This window comes from Scophthalmus maximus, chromosome 3, assembly GCF_022379125.1.
Source record: "Scophthalmus maximus strain ysfricsl-2021 chromosome 3, ASM2237912v1, whole genome shotgun sequence".
NCBI classification, from domain to species: domain Eukaryota; kingdom Metazoa; phylum Chordata; class Actinopteri; order Pleuronectiformes; family Scophthalmidae; genus Scophthalmus; species Scophthalmus maximus.
In genome coordinates, this window is record NC_061517.1 from 21,604,959 (window position 1) to 21,627,282 (window position 22,324).

At 38.3% G+C, this 22,324-nt stretch overlaps 1 protein-coding gene across 3 annotated transcripts; it reads right to left on the bottom strand.

Moving 5' to 3' along the window:
- Nucleotides 1-2,908: 2,908 nt before the first annotated feature.
- On the bottom strand, nt 2,909-16,419 carry LOC118317361 (scavenger receptor cysteine-rich type 1 protein M160). 3 transcript variants are annotated; one of them, XM_035645989.2, is made up of 19 exons: nt 16,327-16,419; nt 14,741-15,052; nt 14,453-14,554; nt 13,285-13,494; nt 12,993-13,187; nt 12,640-12,779; nt 11,694-11,841; nt 11,109-11,417; nt 9,473-9,784; nt 8,865-9,161; nt 7,896-8,201; nt 7,014-7,301; nt 6,659-6,928; nt 5,789-5,967; nt 5,581-5,689; nt 5,010-5,159; nt 4,456-4,551; nt 3,848-4,003; nt 2,909-3,744 (listed from the first exon to the last, which is right to left on the bottom strand). In XM_035645989.2, the coding sequence occupies exons 1-19, from the start codon at nt 16,400-16,402 to the stop codon at nt 3,581-3,583; spliced, it is 3,819 nt and encodes a 1,272-aa protein (XP_035501882.2). In that variant the 5' UTR covers nt 16,403-16,419; the 3' UTR covers nt 2,909-3,580. The 3 variants fall into 3 exon arrangements, with proteins under 3 accessions (XP_035501882.2, XP_047187232.1, XP_047187233.1); XM_047331276.1 differs by having other exon boundaries at nt 3,842-4,003; XM_047331277.1 differs by lacking the exons at nt 14,453-14,554; nt 14,741-15,052; nt 16,327-16,419 and adding an exon at nt 14,288-14,443 and having other exon boundaries at nt 3,842-4,003.
- Between the last annotated feature and the right edge of the window lie 5,905 nt (nt 16,420-22,324).

A 22,324-nucleotide genomic window follows, 5' to 3' on the forward strand; every position in this document is an offset into this window, starting at 1 on the left:
GGTACAGTATATTATGAATGCTCAAAAGGCCATTATTGTTCTTCTGTTAATTAACAATCTTCATTAAGTATATTAGCATGCAAGTATTTGCTGATCAGCACTGAGGGGAATGTCATCCTGCGGATATTTAGTCATTAAGATGGTGCTGGATTAAAAAAAAAGACCAGGCATGTGATAGCTGTCAAGACATTTCAATGAAATTTCATCTGCATGTTGGTGCTAGAGCAAATACCAGGGGATCAGGAAAGTAACTAGGATTCATCTGGGCAATGTGGACAGCTGTATCACGTTTCATTACAATCTGATTCAAAAAGTGCTGAGATATTATTACTCTGATGGTGGACACAATGAAATCTAAATACGTCATAATAATGGTAGTACAACAAATACATTAATTAATGAAAATAAAATGGGAACTTATTTTTAAAGCACTACTCCTACTTAAGTAATGTTTACTTTCCTTGATAGAGACCTTTATGTCTGATAATATTGTAGTTACATCTTAAGATGCATCTGAGTTGTGTGCTTTACTGTCATATCTTTCAATGTTTGATTTTAGCGTCTTTTGAGAATAATATTAGTTACATCAAGTTTTTAACCTCGTTATGTCCCTATGGCATTTTAATGAGTGAAATGAGAAGTCACCACGCCTGTGTCATATTCCTACCGGATGGGGCCTTCCATAATTGTTTTGCCATAGCAAACCCCTGATAGCCCTCATTTTTCACCAAAGTGTTACGAGGGGTATCAGAGGACAAGCCAGTTGTAGCTAATTTTCTGTATTTCACAAGCTAATTGAGCTTGGAGCTAGGTCAGAGCTAGTGATCTGGACCAAGGTTCATCTATAATTACATTATAACAACACATTACTAGCTGCTGGATAACGTGAAAGCTCACGTACAATGTGCTCTAATTCTCCTTTGTCTTCCGAGGCGGTTTCCGGTTTCAACATGGTGTCATGTACCCGTTGCCATTGGATAGCGTACAGCAGCTAGCAAAACAGAAAACGAGCAGTTTGGTTCGGGTGTTCGATGAGCAGATTGGGAGCTGCAGGCGAGCAGCCGATGGATGGGTGGGGCTAGAGCTGCAAATGGGCAACTAAATGAGGCAAAGGAGTAGAGCCACCTCCACTTCAGCTTCTAAATATGTCATTTTGCAGAACAGAGATGAATTTCTAGCGGTCTAATAGAAAGAGAGGAGCTTTAACTTGAAGTGTCTGTGGGTTAAACTTTCATGGCCCCTGTGCTTCCACTAGTACATGAAAGAGGAAACCGCAGGGACAAAACGCCCACAAAAAAAGCGTTTGATGCAACACTCGCTGCTGCTGAAGAAATAACAGAAAAACAGGTCAACATTTTTATCTGAAGAACAGTAACAGTGATTTTAGCATGGCAAAACCTGTAGCTATTGGTGTTGTGGGAAACAAATGGCTTTTGAAAAGGGGAAGGGGCAGTGGATATTGTCGGTCACAGAACTAACCAGAGTTTTCTAGCAACAGTCCGGTTGACCAAAGAGATTCCAACGCAATTCTCAGGCCTGATTTGATTTCTCTCTGCCCTCAGAGGGTCCTGCTGTACATACGCGGCAGACAGAGATTAGAGACAGGATGAAAACATTACCTCGTTCACATACGGACCACTATGTCTTCATTGTATCCATTTCAGCTTCGGCCATGGAGCGGATTCAATTCTACCTCATGATCTCTCAGCAAGGCCCCTGACAGCATGGCTGAGTGTGATGTTTACATATCATACGAGAGCTGCCGCTCACAAATTAGTCCCTTTGGGTGTATGGCTGGCTCTATGATCTCAGCGGCCCTTGGTTAACTCCTGACTAAACATGTGAGGCTTTAGTAGCTATGTCAATCTCTTGAAAGCAGCCCTAGCATGTCTGTCAGTACCTGATGGAAGGACTTACTCATGTTAACATTTGTAGCAGGCAGCTGCTCTCACATGTCTCGACCATTGGGGGCAAATGTTTAGGTGATTATAGAGAATGTTTAAGTGCATGGAGGTGGAACCGCATTTTAAATGTTTTGAACAGAACCAGTGTTTGGGGGGGAAAATAAAAATAATTGTTCTTTGGTCATCTGGGGGCAAATACAAAGCAAAAACAAAACGGTTAATTAATAATAAAGCAATGAATTAAAATAGATACTTTGCGTATATTCATATAACGGTATGGTATTGTTAAAAAAGACACCAGCAGTGAATATCCGTCAATGAATTCAATAATGAAAGATGCTTAGTGAGGAAAACGGCTCATTGTGCTGTGTATCAAACTATATATGAAATATATAACATACAGTTTGATACTCAACATCTGAGCCATTTCCTAAACCAAGGACTGTCAGAGTCATCATGGGATGCAAGTTGAGGATAAAACTACAGAGCAAACAAAACGTGTTGATGAAAAATTGTATGTTATTTCAATACAAAACAGCGAGTAACACACAAAGCTCATACAATGCTTGACATATTAATTTTATGGGCTTCTTCACTTGACCAGTGTTGTTCATTGCTCCAGTTCCAGAAGACACTATGTCAGATTATCTTAGTGAATTTAAGACTGAAGTGTAATGCATAGCAAGTACAGCATTATATATATATATATATATATATATATATATATATATATATATATATATATATATATATATATATATATATATATATATATATATATATATATATATATTTATTATGGAGAAGGATACCATTTACATGGTATTTTATATGCATGTCATGTTAAGCTCGCTTAGCACACAGACTGAAGCAAGCCAACAAAAGTATGGTGAATTAAAACATTTATAATTGTAAATCATTTTGAATTAATAAAAAACAAAAAATCAGCAATAGGATGTTGACATTTTACCCCAAAAAGGAGAAAGTAATAAAGGTAAAATAACAACTTTCTAATATATTTAATAACAAATTTGTACATTTGAACAAAAAGAAAATTTAACCATTTTTTTGATTGGTGATTTAATGGCAGGCTTTTTACAGTGAGTAATACATATAAAGTGAGCAATAAAGGTGACTTCATCTTGCTGGAAGGTATAACACTGCACTTTTATTTTCTGTTCAAAACATATCAGCAGCTGGTATAGCTGAGTGCTTTACACCGCCGACCTTAGTACAGAAAGTTGGGGTTCATCCCAGTCCTTAGTGCCCCTTAACACTACCGATAATTGTAAGTCGCTTTGGATAAAAGCGTCAGCACAATGAATGTGATTTATTTTATTTCCTCATCAGAAGACGTAATTACAATTATTTACAATGTATTTCATGAAAAATATAAAAATGCATAACCCTGAACTTGTTTTATCAAGTGACGCATTCATTTGTCTGAATTTTTACACAAAATGTTTTTGCTTTTTTAAAATTTGTTTTATTTTTTAGAGTAAGTGTATTTTAACCACTTAAGGTGTCTGCTGTATGAAAAAAACTTGTATATTGTCTGTTGGGATATGTTTTTCCTTTTTGGTCAGAGTAAAGATTAGCTTTGCCAGATTTGATTTGATTTCAGTAGGATTTAAACCCAGTTTTGGCTCACCTATCTTGGTCTGGCACCAGGTAATCTACTGTACATCCCCCTGCACCAGTCCTGGAGGTGTCACTGCGCCACCTTCACATGTGGTTTTGGGCCTGTCGTAGACTTCAGCTTTAATCGGTGTAATTTCAGGGCTGGCTTCAATATCGTCATAATTCTCCAGTGGGTCGTCCACCTCGTAGATCTCTCCATCTGTTAGAAGAAATGCTCCATTTTAGTAAGACTGCTGTCAACGTGAGCATTGGTATTATCAGTGCTGGTCCACCAATGTGATTGGTTCAAAACTTTCCATCACCCTGGTCGAGGGCATCTTCACGCCTGTAGTTGTCTCTTGAGGCATCAGAAGTGGCACCCTGAGACGTCAGGAGCTGAGCCTCAACCGCTTCATCAATGTCATCGTAAGGAAAAGAGGAAGTGCTCTGTGCGTCGTGCTCCATGATGACTTCAGCCTCTGATGTGGCAGTGACAAAGCACGCAGGCACTTTCAGACTGATTACATTTCAAATCACAATGCTGTCATAATGTATGAAAGATATTCTCAGCATATTCCAAAATTTGTGTAGTGTAGTGTATATATAAATACATATCATGTATACACTATGGTATATATCCTGAAAATCAAAGAGCATGATATGATGCTATGATATATGAAAAATTGTATAAAAGTTTAAAAAAATAAAAAATATAGTATAATTGCATATTGTATTTTTTACATAATTTATTACAATGGAAAATAAAATAATTCTGGATATATTTCTACTTCCTATACTGCTCTCAAATTAATTATAATAATAACAATATATGATTGAGGACAAGGTGCAACCCATGATTAGGTAACTGTGTTTGAAAATTACAAAAAAATAATGACGATAATTGTAAATTAACGTATGTTTTGAAACTCACTGCCATGACTGAAGTCTTCCATTTCATTTGCTGTCTTTCCGATTTCCTCAAATTCGCCACTTTCACATTCTACTTCTTTTCTTGATAGCAGTCTCGCTTAAATAAAAAAACAGCATAAGAAATAACAAATACCTGACAACGCAGTTATAACTTAATACATGTATATATTACAAACCTGAACTTGCATCTGCTTTCAAGTAAACATTGGTTAGCCAAACTGATGCACTACCATTTAAATCTAAAACCTAGTTTCTATCAGCTGAAGCATAAATGCTGAGGAAAAAAAAGCAAATGTAATAACATTATTTATCATGTACAATATGGTCAGAATTAAGTCAGCATGCAGAAAGACTGGCCTCTTGTGGCAAAGTGCCTCTAATGCATTTCATCACACTGGGATGATCAGGATCATTAGATAGATTGATTTTGTTTTCAGTATATTGGAAGGTTATGCTTTTTCAAGGTAGTTAAAATCATTATCAATGATTATCAATCAGTGTTTAATTCTAAGTAAAGCAATAATGATACGATGTGTCATGGATTAAAATACTCACCAGGGATGTTCATTATATTCTTGCCATTCTTGACAATGCAGATTGGTACAGCTATGATAATCAGTAGGACTATAACCAATCCCACTACCAGGTTAATAAGTGTTGTAGACGTCTTGGACACTTCTAAAATCATTGGTGGAAGCTTATACCCTGAAATCAAACACAGCCACATTATCTATTCTGCATTTAGTCACTGAGCGGGACTGCTACAACCAGATAGGTCATTTTTGAACGTTGTTTACGACGTATGTGGTCGTTTTAAAGACCGCAGACCTCTAGCGGTAGTTATGAACATGGCAAGACCTGCTAGACCTGGTGAATCCGTCAAGTTTGTACATTTCATTGGATTCGCCTATTGCTGTTAAGTAATCATGCTGATTCTCTACCACATGCGACATAGTTCGTCATGTTGGATAAGTCTTGTTTTTCTGATCCATGTAAATCAAAGCAACAAATGGTTTCATGTTGAATACATTGACAGAATACAAAAGGCTGATTCCTATGCAAAACAACAGAATGTACATTTCGGGAACTAGTTTGATTTCATGGGAGATGCTTGAGCTTTGGTCACCGTTACAGTAGATCTCAGCTGGTCTGAATCCTTGACAACGCTTTTCTATGACACAGTGCTCGATGTCGTTGTGGTCAGCGGAGCATTCCAGTGCTGTTTCCAAGGTGACCTTGAATCAGATTGAAACTTATGTTGAAACAAAAAGATCCCACCTAAATTACACAGAAGTCACAGACTAACAAACACAAAGTGATATAAAAATATTTACCTTCTCCTTGTTGTCACTTCTGACTGTACTATCATTGTGACCATTACAACCAAGCTTTTGACACAGCTTTTCCTTAAATGCCGGGGAAAAGTTTAGGGGGCATATTCTTTCCCAGTTGTTTCGATAATTGACTAGTAGCTGACCTCCACATGTTTTATTGGTCTTGAACTTGACATTGCCTGTATAAACAAAATAAATAGTCAGATGAAAATATCACTCGGACCTGTTTGTTGAATTTGAAATTGAACCTAAATCTGCATAAAGAGTGGGAGCAGGGGGAAACAGCTATAAGTCCAAGGTTTTAGAATCAAAAATGACAAATTGCAGTTTTTAACCTTTTTTCCCCTCTGTGGAATAAAAATAGAAGATATGAGATGATCATTTGTCAGCTGTAGAGCTTGTTGCTAGCAGCCAAAATGTTTACTCTGCTCCCTGTCTTCATGCTAATCATCTCCTGACTAGAAGTAAAAGTAGTATTGAATATTAAATCTAAATATCAGCATTAGTAAATAGTAGAATGTGTATTCCCAATTCTGTAATTCAAAACCCTAAAACTGCACTCCAACATTAGCTAAAGAGAGACAGAATAGAACAGAGGAAATGTATATTTCACATTTAATGTTTGATTAGGGATATTCAAATATAAGGAGTAGGAATTACTGGGCAAAAAACTGCATTTTTTTCCCCTAAATATCGTTAAAATCAGTGAACAACTGTGCTACCTATCATGGTTGATAAAGCTCCTGTTGCACATACTGTACGCTGGATTTGGCTGAATTGTGACAAATTTATCAATTTTAAGTAATGTAATTCACACAGAGTGACAGGAAGATTAAAATTGATATTTAGAAAGCACATACACACACTTACCAACACAGTAAACTGACACCAACTGCCCGTTGCATTTTCCCTGGACTCTCTTGCACTGGCCAAGTTCGTGATGGAAGTCATCACAGCTGATGTGGTAGTAGTCAGCATTTGGTTTGGGATCGGTGAAGACATTAACTACAGCGTTGCTACACATCTGCTCTTGGCAAAGCAAGTGTGAGTAGCTCATGTCCCAGTGACTGTTGCAAACTTCAGTTCCATTTATCTTCACTGCTCCATGACATCTCTCTGACAGGGTGACGTTGGGCTTATCTAATTAGAAAAGGAAATGAAATAACAAAAACGCAAAGATTCGACTATCGTGTAACAAGCAGTCCTGCAAAAATATGTTTTTTACCTTGACATTCAATGATGAGCTGCTGCCTCTGCGAGGCCGTGGCTGGCTTTTCACAGTCCCAGATGTTGTTTGTGTCATTTTCACAGCGGATGCTCCTGTCCCAGAAAGAAAGCTCCTGCGACGTATTGTAAACCTTTTTGGACTTGAAGCCGCCACATTGCAAATCCCGGCAAAGCCTCTGCCCTTCGGTTTCCGTCCAGCCTTCAGCGGAAACGGCACTAAGTCTGCCATTCGAGTAAACAGATACAGCTCCTCTACAGGTCTCGCTCACTGTCATCTTTCTCAAGTCTGAGATAAGAGGGTGGAACAAATGAGATTAAAGCAAAACTTACAAAAATACTTACTAATGGGTGCAATTATTTACATCTTTGCAAACAATTCTCACGCAGTGGATATCCTCCAACCAGTGCCTATTTTACATGTTTGTCATTGGTTTCAAAGGCATTTTTGAAAATGTGCTCTTTTTCTTTCTTGCGGTAAGGTGGGAAAGATAATCAATACCACTTTTTTAATACAGTTTTTTTGAAAGATTAATCAGATTTTCTTGTTACCACTGACAACGGCCAGACGAGCTGTTTCCTGCTGCATCTGGTCTTTATGATAAGCTAAGATAAGAGTCTCCCAGTCGTATTGCTTCATATCTGGCTCTCTGGTATCAATCTTCTAATTTCAATCTTTTCCTACAAAAATGTTAATAAACATACAGTATTTCCTCAAATTATACAACTCCTTTACAGGAAGGCTTTTAAAAAATAGTACCCATTCGCTATTCAATTTTTTCTTTGTTATCCTTTCCTTTTACAACATCACGCTCAAAATAGATGGAATTGTGACAGTAGATAGGGATAATTAAGAAGAGAAAAAAAAATATCAAACACCTACTTTTGCACTGAAGGCCAGCAAGGGTGCAGATGTCATTTTTAAACACGGGAGGACATGCTGATAATGACTTTGCATCATCTGTAGAGCAATTAAGTTGGGAGATGACACGACCCCCTGCTGGTTTCGGTCCGAAGTAGTCTACAGTTTTTTCAGCCTGACCACAGTCCAGCTCTTCACAGATGGTGTCTTGTAATTCTTTCTCTTTGAGCCCATTCATGCACATAGGGAGCCACTCGCCTTCATAGGAAAGCTCCACATTTCCAGAACATTTGTCTCTGGAAGTGATAAATCTGGGCTTTACACTGCCTGCAATAAAAACAACAAAAGATACAGAGTATGTTACGTCGTCTTGTTGTGGTTTTGTCTTGTTTTTAAAACCCAGTTTAAATGCATCATGTAGCTGTGTGGTTTACTGAGTGCATGTTTGACAAAAATGTGGTTTTAATTGTGTTCAAGAGCCAGATTCAAACAATACCAAGAAGGAATTTTCTTTATGCTTAAATTTGTTACGTACACAATTTCTGAGTTTTGACAAAAGACAGATTAATACACTTTTGTTGTGTTAGTTTAGTTTAGTCATGTATTTAAATTACAAAATATGAGTTACTGTTTAGTCACAGTTGCAATTTAAATAGGTGGTAGGTCACTTAAAATCCATAGAGGGGACACTTTAAAAAAAAAGTCTGCATTATTTTAAAACTTGCTGGTCAAATAGCCTACCTTCCGAAGTACCTACTTAGTCAAATTTCTAGTCGACTGCAGACCAGCCTGTTACAGTAGGATTGTCAGCATAGCATTTAGCTCGCTAAGCAGGAGTGGACACGAGTCAATTTGACTCAACAAGCACATGCTATATATTGGCCAATTTGATACATTTTCAGATGAGGTCCCTGACACATTCAAGCTGACCAAAAGGATAAACCTAACATTTTGATTTATGATAGCATGTATAATACATGAATCAATTACCTGAGCAAACAACATAAGCTGATTTGCAGGTGGTTTTGTTTTCAACGTTCATAACAAAGTTGCACTGTGTCAGGCGGGTCGTCTGCTTGGTAGTGTACAAACTCTTCACCAACATCACGGGTCTTTCTCCAGGCTGATTGTTGGCACGAAAGACAGTGTCCCCACAGCCAAGCTCTTTACACAGCATCACAGACTTGCTGTCTGTCCAGGTGTCCTCACACACACCTCCGCACTTCCCGTCCACACAAACATTGACGGTCCCCCAACACTTGTTGGTCAGTTCTATGGTTACTTTTCCTGTTGAGGCAAATAACCAAAGGCGTGAGGAAGTTGCATCACCAGCAGATCATTTTGCTGACTAAAGCATTCTCTAGACCAGTCGAAGACAAATGCATGAAGCCTCAACATTTTCAGAGACAAAATGGACCCGTGTTAGACCAGCGAGATGCCACTTTGTCAGCCGCTAGGTCAGAAATGACATCAGTCCTATCAGGCTGATTTCCTCAGCTTACCAAACTGGACAACCAGTGACAGAATAAATAAATATCATGATGAGTGAGGGATAAGTTTACAGTTCAGTTGTATGTTTTGACACTGCCTTATATTACCTGAACAGTTCACTGTTGCAATAGTATCATTGTGGTCAGATGACTGCGTCTGAGTATCACATTCAAACAGGGATTTGGTGTCAGATGAGCAGTTGTAGGATTTATCCCAAACATCTATCTTCGTATCATTATCAAGGACGGAGGCAGAGAAGGCAGAGGCCTTGCCACAGTGCTTCTGCTGACACACTGCATTTGCGGTATCTTGGTCCCATGTCCCGTTAGAGCCGGAGAGCCAGTAGGTGTGGTCCCCGTGCTCTATCCCCACCGTGCCAGAACAGGAATCATCTCCCTTCAGAAATACCACTTTGTGCTCTGACAGGGACACAAGTAGAAAAAGAAATACATAATATAAGCATTGTGATAGACTGGCAACTGGTCGTGTCTTCACAATGCACGTTGGGTTAAACTAAGCCCCACCACCACTTTCTTGAATAGGGAAAAGGAAGTTGCCTGAGAATCATAAAATGGCGAGATATGGTTTTAGATTTAAACAAAAATTCTGGATTAATGCTGATGATTAATTAACGAACTTAGGTCCTTCATTTCGGTCGTGAAAATCTAAACTCAACATACTTTTTCTGCGCCCAAACAAAACAAATTGGCTGTTAAAAACCAAAACCTTTTCAGATAGATTGTTTTTGGTGACATTTTAAAGGCACACATACTTTGTTGATAGTGTTTCATTTCAGAAAATTTACAGAACAAAGGTTTTTACTGCATAACAAAAACTAAATGAAAAAAATGCTAAATAAAAAAGGTGATTGCTTTTTCTATTGAAATGTCAAAAGAAAATAATTATATTTTGAAATTTTTTGGAAACATTTTAGGCATTTCAGGTTGGTACCACTAATGTGACTTAAGATTATACAAGGCAAAATGTTTGCATAATAACAGTTTTTGACCCCCTTTATTGTACTGTTTGATTATTAAAGCTGCCCTCGGTATTTCCTTATACTAACAATGGATCAATTGACTATCATTTAATTATGTGATTATGTGGCAAATCCATATAGAATCATCACCTGGCTCTGCAGCTGCCTCAAGCTATACTGAGCATTTTATAATTTCTCAGTTTATTGTTTACAGCCTGAAGTTACAGTGGCTTCAGAAAATATTCGGACCTCTTTAATTTTTGGCCACTTTTTTGTGTGGCTAAGATTTCAGTTTGAGATTTTTGATAAATAAAAAGAATAATATTCACTTTGACTTTCACTCTGTCATTATCAAATGGTAAATGTAGACCTATAATGTATTTTCATCTTTTTACAATTAAATCTACAACAACATTTTCTGAAGACATTAGGCTGGAAAAAAAACCTCACTGTACCTGCTCTGCAGTTCTAAGCTTGTTCTGCTGCCACCAGGTGACCAAAGGAAAAAAATGAATTCATTGTTTCCTATAAGGTGAGGCCATTAAAGGGCTCAGACATATGGAGTTAAAATTCAGATATTTGTTGTCTGTTATACATGAAAATGTGTTGATTGCTTTTGTGTTACACTCTCTTTTGCAAAGATGACGAATGGAGGACAACTAAAGTCGCTTTAATGTGTTTACACGCAACTCTTTGAATTGGAGGATGACACACTGACGCAGAATACGCGAGGGTCTTTGGGCAAACAAATAAGAAATACTCACCCTCGCAGGTGATGCCCACTGCCTCCGACTTGGATGGCCCTTTTGGGTTGTTTGGAAAACACTCATGTATGGTTGAGGCTTCTGTGTTGCATTCCACAGTCTTTGTGAGAAAATCGCCTGAACCGTGGATGAATTTGTCACGATGGGGAGACAGGTGTTTATTCCCACAGTTCATTTGTTTGCACACAGTATTTGAATTGGTGTCTGTCCAATTCTGCTCATAAACTTGTTTCCATCTGCCCTCATATTGGATCTCCAGTCTACCAGCACATTTTCCAGGACCGTCTTCCAACCTCACGCTTACACTACCTGTATCGTGACAACAGGAGAATGGTCAAACATCGGACGCGCGCAAAATTCATGCATTTGTGCAGAAATAAATCAAATTGTATCACATACTTTAAATCACAACGTGTCATCACACAGCTATCGCACAGCATATTTGCTTCCACCATAATGTCAAAGTAAAGTTGTACGCTTTTGATATTCATCAATGAAATGGGAAATTTGCTCTCTTGGCCAGGTATTTTCTTCTAAATCTAAAAAGCCAAAACTGCTGTTACAAATAACCATGCCATGTCCCACCTGCACAGACTACGTAAGCCTTGGACGAACATCTGAGACCGTCTTCATGCATCGCCCGACAGTGCCAAAGTGAGGACTCACTGCCGAGGCAACTCACATGGTCCATTATCCCTTGTAGTTTAGACTTCTGAGCCTCATGACTTATTGCCTAGAAGAAAGCATTTATAATGATCTGGATATGATGTCGTTAATTTGTGCAAACCGAATACTGTAAGTGACACAGTAAGTTGCAGGGAAACAACAATACCAATAACATTACCACTACAGCTACTACCAGTCCTTTCCATGTGTTTCTCCTACTGCTAAAAAATAATAATAATGAAGTGATGCAATGCTAATTGGTTCAAGCTTCATCTGAAGTGAGTGTGGTATAGATTTTTTTTTTCAGGAACTCGTTTGTGAATGAGAATAGGTTACTTCACAAAACACCTTTATACCTTTTCTACAGCAGCCATTTTGGCACAAACTAGTAGTAAACACAGGTGTTACTAATCACATTAATGGCAGCTCTTTCTATTGAGGTACAGAGCCTTAATTAATGTGATTAGTGACACCTGTGTTTAGCTACTAGTTTGTGCCAAAATGGCTGCTGTAAAAAAAATATTTATTGTAAACTATTATTCTTAAAGTTTACTGAACTTTTGAAAAAGAGGGCAAAAAAATCCCTCTCAAACAAAAGTTGAATGAACAATAATCTGAAACACTATACACCCCAAAACAAACCCTCCCTTGGTTCAAAACTCCTAGCGGTCTTGCGACAGTTAGCTTTTAATAGCTAGCTAATGTTAATAAATTATATACAGGTATTTCTGTGTAACCAGCATCACTTAGTCGGTTTACCTGTGCAACTGTTTAACATTGATTTATTGTCCACTGTTCAGCAAAGCTTACACAGGCTCACATTTCATCGAACATTTTAAACTGAAAGCTGTAACTGACAACTCACAGTCCCACAGTTTAGCTCGTTGCACACCACGTCGGCCTCTGCTTGTGTCCAGGCGGAGGCGCACACAGGGTGTGTCAGACCATTCACCTTGACTTGAACCACACCATAGCACCTGCCAGTCAGCTCCACGGTGACATTGTCTGGGGAGAATAGAATAGATAAGCGGTCCTGTGGTCATGTGGTTCAAGTAGTTGAAGGAATGTAGTTTGACATATTGTTTTTCTTCGCTGATGGAGGATCTGGTTTTTTTAGTTGAAGCGATAATATGAGACGTTGCTCTGATGTGGAAAGCACAGAAACAAAGTGCTCTCAGGTCGTTTGTGGAAATAATTGAATGTAAATATAATAATTACCTGTGCATGTCAGCTGTGTGCCATTATCATCATCCCGACTCGGGCGGACTGCGGTACCACAGTGCATTTGCTGACACCGCACATCAGAACTGGTTTTGTTGTTTTTAACAGGAATCCACCTGCTATTTTCCTCCATCTCAAGCTGCCCAGAGCAGACATTTTGTGTGTGTCCTTTGAGTTGCAATCTCTTGAAACCTGTTTAGATGAACAAATTTTTTTTTTTTAATCCACTGACATGTTGCAAAATTCACATTAAACTTGGTCACTAAATGTATTTGAGTGTTTTTTCTACCATTGCACACGACATTGGCAGGATTTTTACATTCTGTTGATTCGTGAGTTACACACTGCCACAGGCTAGTCATGGGCTGAATGTTTGCACAGTCAATCATCATCTTGTTCGATTTTTGAAATCCCTTCCATTTCCTCCATTTGTGCATGGCAATCTCCGTGGAATTGCCACATCCGAGGCTTTGACACAAAGAGTTGGCTTCATTTTGTCCTTTATGTGAGTACAATCATACATAAAGACAAGGTTAGTAATCATTGTCATAGTAGGAAACATTTCACAATACTGATACCAGTAGTTTTATGAGGGCTGAGAGAAGTGATAGAACAAAAACATCAAACAAACAAATACATTTAAATGAATTACAAAATCAAAAGCAAAGAGCAATGGCACTTTGAACTTTTAGGTAGGGCCATTTAATTGAATATTGTGGCACTTGATAATTTAGCATAGAATCCATAAAATACAAGTAAAAATTAATACTTATATTCATAATATTCTTGAAAAGGACTGCAATAGATTCTTTTTTCATTCATTTCATATGTTTATTTTTGTTACTGTTTGAGTAGTAATATCATAGTTATAGCAGTGGTGGAAAAGCAAAGTACATTTAATCTGGTATTCTTGTGATTCCACTTGCAGCTTTACAGTCCTACTCCATTACATTTCAGTAGGAAATAATGTACTTTTAGTCCACTACATGGAACTTTCGTTGCCGAATTCTTCTTAAAATTAAAATTAAAATATTACATAATACATGAAATGGACTGTATTTATATACCAAACCTTCTTGGCTCATGACACTTTGCAAGAAGCTGAGTCTAGTTGGCTTTAAGTGTGCAGTAGTTAAATGTTAGTACCACTACCTCAGTGAAAAGCTCCACATTAAAGCATTAGTATTAACAAAATAAAATAGATCAGTATGAGAGTTATTTTTTTATTACTTTTTATATTTTGAGTATACGTTTTCTAGAGCAGGAATTTAATTTTAATTAAGTATTTTTACATTGTTGTGCTGAGTTGTTCTTCCACCGCTGAGTAAAACTCATCCCACTCTGGGTTTGTATGGGTTGGGTTACTTCACTTGATCTTTGTATGAAGTCACACACTGCAGCATTAAGACAGACTGAATTGTTTTCAGGTGTATTGTGTGCATGATGTTAACTCTCACCCCAACCGTCAGCACAAATGTAACCTGACGGGGTTTCCCCATCTATGGAGTACTGGACTGCACCCGCACAGACAAATCCATCCAGGCTCATTCTGATTTTATCTGGAAGAGCAGAACAGGGTGAAAAAATAAAAAACCAAAGAACCGCCAACATCATCATTATCGTGACAATGTTCTCTATTCTGGATTAGGCATAACAGCTTTTTTGTAACACAGCATCTTTGACTTTAATGCTGTACTTCTTGTCAATACATACAGTATTATGTGTAAATAAAAGCTCATCCTCACTTGAACATTCAATCCATTTTACCACCCGGTAAGCGTCCCAGAGTCCCCAACCGGGATATTTACAGTGCAACAGATGATTCTCTTCTCCACTGCATGTCACTTCATTGAGCCACAGTGTGCTATTTATGGGCCGTAGCTCATTCTCCATGGCGCTCTCCACAGGACTCCCACAGTGAGTGCTTCTGCACACTACTTCTTCAGTGGCCCGGTTCCAGTGTTTATCGCCAATGTAGCCCCATTTGTTCTTATAGTAGATTTCAGCATGGCCATGGCACGGTTCTCTTCCACCTCTGAGAATGAGCCGCTCCTCACCTGGTCACACGGCAAGAAGTTTATGAATTCAGGGGATATTATATACAGTACAGTTTCCTTTCTGCAGTCTTCATTCATTTAACTTGTGACCTTTGAGGTGGCTTTCATCGTTGTTTTTTAATAACTGATCCATGAGCCCTCCACACACATTTGCCATTGCAACATACATTTTATGAAAAGTTTGCACAAGTTGATTACTTTTTTTACTAGGAATTTATTTTCCATATAAGAATAATGTCATTATGTATTAGTTATGAGGGAAAGTCCTGACGTGGAAACCCAGTTACTGTACATTTTAATGTATTTGACATATATAAGCCTACTTTTAATAATTCCCACATATTTATTTAAAAAATTCACTTATTGGGAAATGATTGGAACATTTTTAAATGATCAAATACAGTTTTCAAAAAAAAACGGTAAAGATGGCTTTAATTAACTATTGGAATTCTGGTCATTAATTTGTTTAATTTTGTGTCGTCAGCTTTGTCTTCCTTTTATGTTTGCTCTAATTGGTGTCTGAGAGTCATGATATTTTGCACAGCAGACAAATCTGGAATTGGACGACGAGACCTGTATCCTGATGGCTGCGAAACATTGACTCTGGCACAGTGTAAACAGCTACAGCTCTGTATACTTTCACCATAAAATTTAAGATAATATTTCATTGGATCTTTGAGTAAATTATTTCATCCAAAAATCTGAAACTATCAAGATATTTTAGAATTACTTTATGCAGATTTTTTTTTTTAAATATCGAACAATACAAATAGTAATTGATAATATTCCTGTAGATCATTTTGTCACAAAACATAGGTGGTCTGCTGTAACTTCTATATCAAGAGCCTCACCTTAGTGCTTCTGTTAAGCGACTTTCATTAATTTTCAAATCTATTTGGTTTTTTTTCATTAAAACGAAATTGGCAACACTTCAAATTCTCACTGATTCCAAAAGAAAAAGTGATGGAGAATTGACACATGGGACTTCCCAAAATGCCTCCTAGATACAGATTTTTTTGGATACTTTTTTTTATAATCATTATTAAATTACAAAATGTTTAAAACCTTACACTAAAAGCAAATGCATCAAACTGCAAACTGCATCACCACTTTTTCTTCCATGAATAAACTGCTGAACTGGAACCTCGCTGTTATATTCTTGCTCAGAGAAATATTAAAAATAATCTCGAATTCAATGCAGAGCCACCAAAATCGCTGTAAGTTAATTTGTCAGAAATAGAGTTGCATCTTAAAGAAAATAGATTGTCACTTGCCTTGTAGAAGTTCACTTGCCTCAAAGAAGGTCGGCAGCTCAGTGTGAGCAATGTAGATAAGAAGGAGGAACCACATTGTTACCGAAGCGCCTCAGTGAGGAGAGTGAGGCAGAAGACTCATCAGCTCAGCTTTATATTTACAAGGACTTGCCCATCAAACATGTGGTGATCAGCTGCTACATGCATGCATTTGGTGCATACACGTAGATATAGATATTATATATATATTTTTAATCAAAAATATTTAAGTTTTACAGCTGATATACATTAATGCATTTTCAGAATTGTTAATTTTTTTATACATATTATTCCCTGGGATGTAGACTTTTAATCATGATGACACTTGAATGTATTACGGTCATACCTAAATGAATCAATGCACAAAGACAGATATTTTTATGTGATTCTGTGTCTGATTAAAATCTGTATAAAGAGTGAATATATTCTCCCTAGCATGACGGGGGGGGGGGGGGGGGGGTAAAGCCCGTTAATTAAAACAAGTAAAGTTAAATAAAACATCATTCCCAGTAGCAGTTATGGCAAGTCAGTAGCACAAAAATGACATTAAGTGAAAGACAATTTAATACCAGGCTGTCCTGATCCCTGAGAGCCGCCAAGTCCCTGCCCTTTATATTGCAATAATACTGATTTTTTTTTTTTATTAATAAAATAATACGTGCAACTATTCAAATTCAGAGCACGAATTAAAGAGTGAGTCTATTCCTCCTAACAAGAGGGGAGTATAGCCATCTAACCAAATAGCTAGTAGTCATCTTTTTAACTGAGCAAAATTGACATTAATTTAAACATAATTTAGCTAAATGGTGGTGGCAGTTTGGGAGGTTTGAGCTCGGGGTGGGAAGGTTTAATCATGAAACATTTTATAAAGTCATGTATGCAGGAGTTGTCGGTCACTATTCCTCAAAACAATCTCAGTAAGTTGGTGGCGCACGTCTTTGCGCTCTCAATGAGGAGCGAGAGAATGCAGCAGGTCAGAGACCGAATGAAGGGAGCACCGATAGTGACACCAAACAAAAGCAGTGGATCACAGACGCAAACGTTTGTTTTTCTGTTTGCTTCACAGCTGTTATGTTCTATTAGCTCGGTTTCTTCTGCCGTGAAGTTGTGACCACTTAATCCAGCTCACGTCACCGCTTGCCTTATCGCATGCAGATGCAGCGGCAGCGGGACTATCATGCGCACCCCGCCCGCCCACTCATGGTGCGTTCCCACGCGTACCCCGCAGGCTGCTACTTGCCTGGCTACCCATCATCAAAAAGCAGAGAAACTGTGCTTTTCGTAAAAACACAGAGATCCAGACGTTGAGATAAAACTTTCGAACAGCGTGGTTAACTGCATCTAAATTTGATTTTAATTCCTCATAGGTCCACCTCTCGAAACAAGGACAAGGGGGCTGTTTTTCACGGATGTTGAGTAACATAAGAACTGTATCTTCTGCCTACCATTTATCTTTAGAGGGACAATGCAGTAATAGTCATACTAAACACTACTACTGCTACAATTAATGCTACTAATAATAATTTAATTTACTCAATAATACTTCTTAATTTCTACTGAAATAGTACTTTAAATGCAGGCCCTTTATTTCTAAAAGAGCATCTTCATATTGGATTGTGGTTGCAGGTGCAAAGTGGAAACTGTGTCAGTGTTGCACAGGGTCGTGGTGTTGTGGCTTCTGAATTTCCAGTGCTTAACCACACTTTGCTGCAGGGCGCAAAACACAAGTTGGAAAAACTTCTCTGAAGCGCGTTTTAGTTCATTTCTAAAGTTCAATTAAATTGAATTTGATTTAAATAGCGCCAAATAACAGTATACGTCGTTTCAAGATATTTTACATTGTGAGGTTGAGACTTCAAAATACGGCGAAACGCAACCGTTCCCACAACAAGCAAGCACTTGGTGACTGTGGAGGAGACAATTTCTCAATTTTAACCGGAAAAAATCTCTCGCAGAACAGTTGGGGTGAGAGGAGAGAAAGAGGGGGAAATGGGGGAGGTGGGCAGAAAGAGGGGAAGAGAGGATAGAGCGCAAGTGAGAGATAGAAGAGTTGTAAAAGAAGAAAGATGACAAATACCAATAATGACAATATTGACACTTATAAATGCAGTGATGTTATTATTATTATTATTATTATTATTATAATAATAATCATTATAATAATGATGCATTTGGATCATGCAGCTCTGGAGTCAGGGATATACTAGGAGAGTAAAAACACACTTAGTGACATGTACTGTAAACATGTTAGGAGAGGGAGGGAGAGAGAGAGAGAGAGAGAGAAAGAGAGATGCTCATAATATAATTTACCCCAGCAGTCTATAGGGCTATAGCAGCATAACAAAGAAATGGTTTCGTAAACACCTGAGCAGCTCTCGCTATGAGCTTTATCGAAGAGGAAGGTTTTAAGTTTAACTTTTAATGTGGAGTGGGTGTCTGCCCCCCTGACACAAACTGGGAGCTGGTTCCAGAGGAGATCTGCCTCCCATTCTAATCTTACAGACTCTGGGAACCACGAGTAGTCCTGAGTTTACAGAGCAAAGTCCTCTATTTGGATAATGTGGAACTATGAGCTCTTTAAAATAAGGTGGAGCTGGTTTATTAAGGCTTTTCGTAGGTGAGGAGCAGGGTTTTGAATTCTATTCTGAATTTTACAGGAAGCCACTGCAGAGATGTTAACACTGGGGAAATATGATCTCTTTTTCTAGTTCCTGTTAGGACTTATTGGGGCATCCTAGCAGTAATGAATTACAGTAGTCCAGTCTAGAAGTGACAAAGGCATGGACTAGTTTTCTGCATTCTTTTGAGATAGGATGTTTCTAATTTTCCTGATATTGCGCAGGTAAAGAGAAGGCTGTCCTAGAGACAGTGTGAAAGGGGGAGAAAGTGGTGAAGATACGCAGCAAAGAGCCGGAGTCGGAGTCGAACCCTGCAATTTCTATGCCGTATGTCAGACCAAGATCGAGGGTGTGATTTAAACAGTGAGTGGGTTTATTCACATGTTGAATGAAACCAATTGTGTCCTTTAGTAAATTAAAGGCAGAACTAAGACTGTCGTTCGCAACATCTACATAATACGAATTTGTAGCATAAACATTGTGTTATTAATGTTTTTTACGTGTGGGTAAATATAGTTGCACTTTGTACGTGTCAGTTGTGCCGTCTTGTCATTCCTGTCAGGTTCACCTTCAATTAATAATTAGACACAACAAACATATGGAAAGTTCAGTAAAGTCTATTTGACATTGGTTGCTGTATTTGTGAAATATTAAAATACCCATTACACATTTTTGATAGTGGTGAAATGTGCTTAATTTCCATCTCCTGAACAGTCAAATATCATGGCAGAGCGTTCTTAATGTTTAATGATGCGTGTGACTCATGCAGGGGAGTTTTGACCACGAATTTCACATTTATCAGTCGTGCGATCAGAGATGATTTATAACTGTCAACCATCAGCTTGTGAGAGGTGCTGGTTTGGCAGAACGACGCCGCAAACCTCAAGGGTTGTGTTCGTAAAAAAACTAATCTGCCTTCTATGCAGGAAATAGTGATCTTACACAACCTTCTCATGCGTGTCCTCAGGAAACGTGAAAGTGTTGACTCCGATATGTGTTTATTAGTGTTTGTATTTTTTTTTTAAATAGCTGTGCATGTAAAATGGAGCTTTCTTTTAAACATAACCAAGGAGGTTATGTTTTTGCCCCTTTCCGTTTGTTCGTTGTTGTTGTTGTTGGTTTTTTTTGTCAGATTTGGAAGAAATTGTTGCACAGTGTTTTTGGAATCTGATGCCGGGAGAGGTTTGGAGGGTTTCCAACTATTCAACCTTCTGACAAGCAGTTCCGACAAAACATCCTGGCTGGAGTGGTCCCTCCAGAGGGAGCACATGGACCCAGCAACAGACCCAGGAGAGAAAAGAAAAAGGAGAGGAAGAGTTAAACTGACAGCGTATTTCCATTTCATGACACTTTTAAAACACAGCTATATCAACATTGATACAATAATAAAATATGTAATCATATAACCAAAGGGAGCCATTCCAAAAAATGACATCTGTCATTTTACTAATATTTTGAGTGCAGGAGTTTTATTACAGACAGACACTTATATGCCCTCAAAGACTTGATTTTGAGCTGAGGCTATATGAAGATGCTTGTTTGCACCACTAGGTGGCAGAAAGAGACTGCTTGAAATTGAATCAATTCAACAAAGAAGTGCTGTAAATGTCACAAATGTCCTCACTTTTCATGAACATTATGTTTAATGAAAATTCATGAAAAATTTAAAATCTCAGTCTCGTTTTAATTACAGGTGGAAACAGAGTCACACACTCTGTTTGATTTGTTATCGATACATGACTGATGAAAGGTGGCACCACTTATCTTATCCTAGCCTCCATGTGCCTGTCTGATTCCTATTGTAAACTAGACATAGAGTTGTTGAAATTCAGATCTACTACGACTCCACAATGGAGTCGGGGTGGAGGACAGCCTGTACTCACCATTCAATAAATTAACAATCATGATCTGCAGGGCTCATGTAATGATCAACTCTGAGTTTGCAACAGCAAAATGCTTAAAAAAAAACAAAAAAAACCACTGACATCCACAAGAGTAAAAATTGAGAGATTCATATTTTGTAACCCACTGCATCTTCAGGTTTGAGATAATTTTGCCTGCATAGTCCAGATATGGTACTCTAGGTAGGAATAGGTGTGAGCTGCAGCATGGACACACACACACACACACACACACGCACGCACACTTTTCCAAAGTGCTCTCAGACTTTTGGACTCCACTGTGTATACGTAGATATTACATTTATTGTAAAATAAATAAATGGAAGACAAGGTTAACAATGAGACTGTGCTAATGTAAAATATTTTGTATTACTGAGAACAGTTTAAACAAGCTTCAACAAGAAACTCAAAAATGTGTTTGTGTCATGTCAGCTGCCATATGCTGTTGTCTTTGATTATCGTTTTTAAAAACAGACTTGAACCACTGCAGCGGGTTCTCATTTCTGAGAAAAAAAAAATTTCAGTCTGTGATACTAAAAAAAAAATTCAGATCTAAGTGTTCTGTTATCTTATATAGTGAATAAGCTTAGTTGATTAATTCAATTCAATGCACACTAGGTTAGTTTCCGGCTGTTTGATCTGTGTACGGCTTCCTGCCCTCGAGCAGATCGGAATAAATTAAACATAAGAGCCAGGCTCTGTACCATGGAGATGTTATAAATAACATGATACACAGAATTTCCTGTTGTTCATCTGCCTTTTTTTTTTTCCACTCCCTGCATGGGTGAAAAAAATTGGGTTGCAGCAGCCACGACCGCTCACTAAGTCAGTGTGCATGTGCCGCCAGAAGAAGAAGTCTCATTATTCCTCAAACCTAGACCAAAGTTATCAGAGGAATGCTAATTGTGACACTCATATCCGACTCGAGTTCCACTATTTCCCCCCCCCCCCGTTAATCATCACGTCCGCCCCGCAGAGATCTAAAAAGCATCTTCAACAACATGTTCATCATTGCCTTTACATGCCATAATTGGAATAAGGCTAATTATGAATCTGTATCAGACCAGACACCAGGGACTGCCTGGGTGAAAAAAGGTGACAAGATGATCATTAATCTTTGACCCCTAATTATCATCAGTAATTGATGCACCTGTCATCCTCCAGCCTGCATCTGATTTGAGCAAACGCCACGAAGAGCTGCTCGGGAAATGTTTCCTCCAATTTGCAGAGCGCCAACTCAAAGTAAGCGACACCTTAGCGTCCATCAGTTAAATTGCCTCGGCCTTCGAGTCAATTTGGTCGCACAGTGGTTCAGCCGTTCGTGCGTGGGGGGTTTCTTTTGCAGTTTATCCTCTTGTGTGCTGTCGCTGTCACTAACCCCGTCTGCTCAGTGGTCAAGACGGCCGAAGGGAAATGGATCTTACCGAGTGGAATTTATGCTGCCGCAACTTCCTTTCATTA

Coding starts and splice junctions, on each gene's coding strand:
- LOC118317361 (XM_047331276.1), bottom strand. CDS start 16,402: ATGTGGTTCCTCCTTCTTATCTACATTGCTCACACTGAGCTGCCGACC. Junction 15,053..16,326: donor GGCAAGTGAACTTCTACAAG/GCAAGTGACAAT, acceptor CCGTGTGACCAG/GTGAGGAGCGGCTCATTCTC. Junction 13,188..13,284: donor TGCCAATGTCGTGTGCAATG/GTAGAAAAAACA, acceptor TCATCTAAACAG/GTTTCAAGAGATTGCAACTC.